The sequence below is a fragment of the Micropterus salmoides genome, unplaced genomic scaffold (genome assembly GCF_014851395.1).
Source record: "Micropterus salmoides isolate LMB-PRFRI ecotype aquatic unplaced genomic scaffold, ASM1485139v1 Ms_hic_scaffold_15, whole genome shotgun sequence".
NCBI classification, from domain to species: Eukaryota; Metazoa; Chordata; class Actinopteri; order Centrarchiformes; family Centrarchidae; genus Micropterus; species Micropterus salmoides.
Window position 1 is genome coordinate 26,173,434 of NW_024040596.1, and position 5,034 is coordinate 26,178,467.

General features: G+C 38.9%; 1 protein-coding gene across 1 annotated transcript; it reads right to left on the bottom strand.

The window, feature by feature from the left end:
• Positions 1-3,210: 3,210 nt before the first annotated feature.
• On the bottom strand, positions 3,211-4,603 carry LOC119904086 (trace amine-associated receptor 13c-like). The gene is made up of 2 exons (XM_038720486.1): positions 4,172-4,603; positions 3,211-4,027 (listed from the first exon to the last, which is right to left on the bottom strand). The coding sequence occupies exons 1-2, from the start codon at positions 4,345-4,347 to the stop codon at positions 3,211-3,213; spliced, it is 993 nt and encodes a 330-aa protein (XP_038576414.1). The 5' UTR covers positions 4,348-4,603.
• Between the last annotated feature and the right edge of the window lie 431 nt (positions 4,604-5,034).

A 5,034-nucleotide genomic window follows, 5' to 3' on the forward strand; every position in this document is an offset into this window, starting at 1 on the left:
TTAATAGTAACAAAATCAATCGAAAATCAGCGTTGATAATGTGGCAGGCCGCCAAAAATAAATCAGTGATCAGGGAAACGCCTCCTGTAGGTTATCCAGCTTGATCTTTGCCTTTATTAAGGCGAGGGTGTCAGCATCTGTGACAGTATTAATTTGCAGAAGGCTGCAGTACATAACGTGAGGCTACACGCTGCAACATTATCCTCACTTTGATCACGTTACAAGACAGCTCGCATGGGTCTCAGTTATTGTTGACAGTTTAAGATATATGCATATTAGTAAGTTATGGCATGAGAGAGAAAAGGCTTAATAGCCAATGGTAACTTACATGGTGATCAACCTCCTTTATCCATCATGGATGGTTTATTTATTTTTTTTATTGTAGAAAACACTTAATGGCTTATTTCAACAACCCGAAACATAAAATTAAATTACAAAAAAGCCAAAAGAAAACTAACCTAAAGAAAGAAGCTAATTGTGAGTCTTATTAAAGTATCATAATGTGTGTCTGTATTGCAAGAATCTTGCTAAATGTGGTTGATGGATTTTATCGTTTGAGTTTGAGAACGTGCGCCACTTTAAATGTTGCCGCCGCAAGGAATTGTGGGACGGCATTCTCTCCTTTCCTTTCGTAAAGGATAGTCAGGTGTGCCATATGCTAAAGGACATATGAAAGGAAGCATTGAGGCTCCTTTCCTCAGCTTTTAGAGAATTCAAACTGCTCTTATCATGTCTGCCACTGAAATACTTCTGGTTCAGTTCACTTAGGAACCTTCCTAAGCAAAAAAGACTTTTCGAATGCAGCCAAACTCGGAGCTTATCCCTTTGCTCTGAGTTGATTGAGCCTAAGAAGGGAAACTCCAGAGTTGTTGGTTCCACAACAGCCATCAGCCATTACCAACGGAGCAAAGAAAACAGCATCAATATGTCAGAAAACGCCAAAAAGAGCAGGGTATCATATTTCATATCAAATATGAATATTGGAAATATTAATGTCCACATATGCTGACTACAAGCATATATTAAAGAAAAAAGCAATTACTGCATCAGCAGCGAAACAGCAGTAGTTGGCCTGGGAGGAAATTGCTGCCTGAGTCATTGCGTCAGTTTCAAACATTTTTTAAATGTTAAGAAAATTATTATACATTTGCTGTATCCTCTAATTCAGCTGCAATCCTATGGGGACCAAGAGTACTTGGCAGTTAATACTTAATATTAAACACAAAAACATATTACAGACTGGTAAGATATTTTGCTTAGAGGTACTTCTGTCTATGTTAGGTGAAGTTCAAGTTAAAATTAATGTTGCATTGTTTAAGTTCACTGTAGCCAAACAAGAAAGCTGGGCCACCACCATCACCTCTTACACAGGCTGAACAGTTGGCCCTCACCCAAAACAGTGGGCACCCTACTGCAGAAGGCATTCCTGATGACAGCTCATCAGAGCCCATCACCCCCAGAACACAAGTCCCTCTATAAAGGGTAGGTTCATCACTCATCCTTTTGCCAGTATTTAGGAAGGCTGGGGTCTCCATTAATCCACCCCAATAGCCTACATCTGACACAATTTGGAAACCCTTATGTTGACATTTGAAATTGTTCATACTGCAACAGTTACTGATGGAGTGATTGGGCTCATAGAGTCTCCATGTGGTTGTACGTAATTGAATATTCCACAGATATTGGGATGGTTTGAAGTAGCCTATATCAAACATTATTGCTCCTCTTCACCACAGGAGGATGATGAAGACACCTTATCCCCTGCTATAGGTGATACCATGAGGCCTACAGAGGTATCCAACTTGAATCTCAGTATGATTTGATTGCTTTGTCCCACGTGACAACTTTCATGTCCTTGTCCTATAATGGAACATACCCAATGACGACTACTACTACTACTACTTGCATTTCCCATGTGTCTAAAGGAAATTGTGCATTGAACTGTAAAAATGCTTCTGACTTAACAGTATTTACAGTAAAATGTGATCTGCAAATGGACCATATAATACTGCATTACTAGCTCACCGGCAGTGACAATTGTGTTAATAAAAAAACACAGCTCAAAATGACTTGAATACCAATTAAAGGTAGGTTGTGAAAGTTAAAGATGGTAAATACATTTTTGTGTTTGAAAAAAATGAGGGCATAATAACAACAAATCTCTTTTATTTAGAGTGGGGCTGGTGGAATTTGGTGGTTCTGACATATTGCATCTCTGAATGCTTTTCAGACAGCCGCTTCAGGCACCGCAGGGGGAGGAGTCAGAGAGAAACTGACTTTTGTCCAACTTATCTTGTTCACAGCATCAGTTACCGGATTTACTGATCTAAGTTTTATCAGATCTCGGTCTCTGAAACAGAAAACCTAGAGTTTCCTTCATCTCAGGCTCAACCCACTCTGAGTTTTCACTAATCCCTCTTTCTGAAACGGGGCCCCGTTCCACACCAGAACACCAAAGGAAAAAAATATACTAACAAGACATGAGTCAGGGAGAGACTGTGACAAGAAGAGTGAGTGAGAAGTGTTGTTTGTCACAGTAGTCAGTGTGAGATGAGATAAAGATGTGTACAAGCATCTCTAATTCAGCAGCTGAAATTACAGATCTCAGTTTAATAATATTTGTTATTTGGAAAAAACAAGATCTGGTCAGCTGCTTAATATGGGTGTTGAATAATGAGGATTGATCAAATATACCGAATGAACCATGAATGATTTTAAGGAGAAGCTGTTGTCTGTTGTCATGTTCATCTGTGACAGCAGGCTCTTCTCTCAGCCTTTGAGTGTGGCCATTAGATGTGGTCAGACATTTAGTAGGTTGTGTTACTTTTAAACACAGTTATTTGATTTTTATTTTTAAAAACTTTACATAAATAAACACTTATTTATTTTAATTGTAAGACAAAATGGCGAAAGTTTTAAACCCATCTGACTTGTGCACAAAATCTTTTGCCCAAAGCGTTATTTTGTTTCCGACCAAGTGTATGCAAAAATGTTACATAAAAACATTATTTATCATGCAAATCACACTTAAACACTAAACACTAAATTTTAATATCAACATATCTTATAAAATAACTCATTGCCATTGCAATAACTTGTTACATTACTGACGATATACAGCAGAGAATAGTAAAAATTATTAAAGTATTAATTAGAGTATTTTATTTTCATAGCAAAATAATTTTTAGTCAATACACACACTCTCTTTTTCTATAGTATGCTGGCCTCACAGGAGCCAGGCTGCATTATCTTAAGTGTAATAATGAGTTTAAGACATTTTCTGAACCAGGGGTAGAAGAAGGCATAGATAATCGGGTTTAAACATGAATTAAAATAGAACATACATATCACAAATGCAGCTGATGAAGCAATGAGCAAAGTATCCGGGGCTGTAAGGACCACAATGTAATATGGGCAGAGGCATATTAGAAAAACAACTACAACAACACCAAGAGTCCTGGCTGCTTTGATCTCAGATTTCTTAACATTTACTTTCACTGGACCCTGAAGTGTGACAGCTACAATATGAGACCGCATGGCACGAGCCTGAGACACAGCCACCACAAATACTCTCATATACAGAACTATGATGACAATAACAGGACCGATAAAGGATAAAACCAGATCAGCAAATTCTGCAATGTTGTTACTGACACCCACACACTCACCAATGCAAGAAATAGCACTGCCTGGTTGTTCCAAGTTATTCTGAAGAACCAGACTTTGAAAGATCACAGAACATATCCAACACAGAGAAACACAGACTTGAACTCTTTTTTGAGTGACTTTGGTGGAGTAATGCAGAGGATGACAAATAGCCACGTAGCGGTCAGCACATATCAGCACCATATTTCCTACTGAGGTAGAAGTAATAATATATCCTAGATACAGATACAGAACACACACAATGTCACCGAGGTACCAGCAGCCATCTATGAGCATAATTTGAAAGAACATGAGGAGGCCCACAAAGAAATCTGAGACAGCCAGAGAGAGAAGGAGGAGGTTGGTGGGGGTGTGGAGCTGCCTGGAGAGAGAGAGACAAGCAACACATACATTGATACGTCATTATTCATTATATTTGTAGGACACAAGCACTGACTGAAATAATGACACTGTTTTGCAGAAAACCATCTCTAAGTTTCTTTTTTTTGCAGTGTGTCGCACATACTTGAAGTGTGAGATAGAGATGATGACCAGCAGGTTCAGAGTTGTGGTGAGCACAGTGATGGAGGACAGTATAATGTAAGACATTATGATCTCAAAGTGAGAACGCTTTGGCTTCTGGCAGGAAGTGTTGAAGAGTTGTGGAAAGCAGAGTTCAACTTCTTCTAGAGTCTCCATCATCACAGAGAGAAGAGGAGAAGCTGCTGAGCTCTGGCAGCCTTTTGACTAAAGCTCTCTGCAATACAGCTGATTTATTTCTGTCCTTCCTCCCTTCTGTGTTTTTTTTTTTCCTTTGTAGCAAAGAATGACGTCTCTCATCCAATCATTTCCATTTGCATTCATCCTCTCCATCACTGCTGTGCACAGGATTCAGTCCCACAGGAAGCATCTTTCAGGCTGCATTCAAATAGTGCAATAGATTAAAGGTTCTGGATAAATGGACATATTAACAGATTTTATCAGTGAATTTAGATTTTAATTCTAACCATAACTCTAATCCTGACTAAGCCAGTTTAAACGCTCAAATAATGTGTAGAAGACATCCATGAACTCAACAGAATAAATGTTATGAATCTTGACTTAAAGGTTCAGTGTGTAAGTTTTACTGTCATCTAGTGGTAAGGGTTGCAAATTGCAACAAACTGCTCACTCACCGCCCTCCCCTCCCCTTTCAAACTATCCTTAAAATGCAGACATTTTATTTTGAAGTGAGTGGTCTCTGTTTCCGGTTTTAGACTAGTGAGAACACTTTGCTTGCAGGACATGTTGAGGAGTTGTGGAAAGCAGAGTTCAACTTCTTCCACGGTCTGCATCGTCACAGAGAGAAGAAGAGAAGCTCCTAATCTCTGGCAGTTATTTGATCAAAGC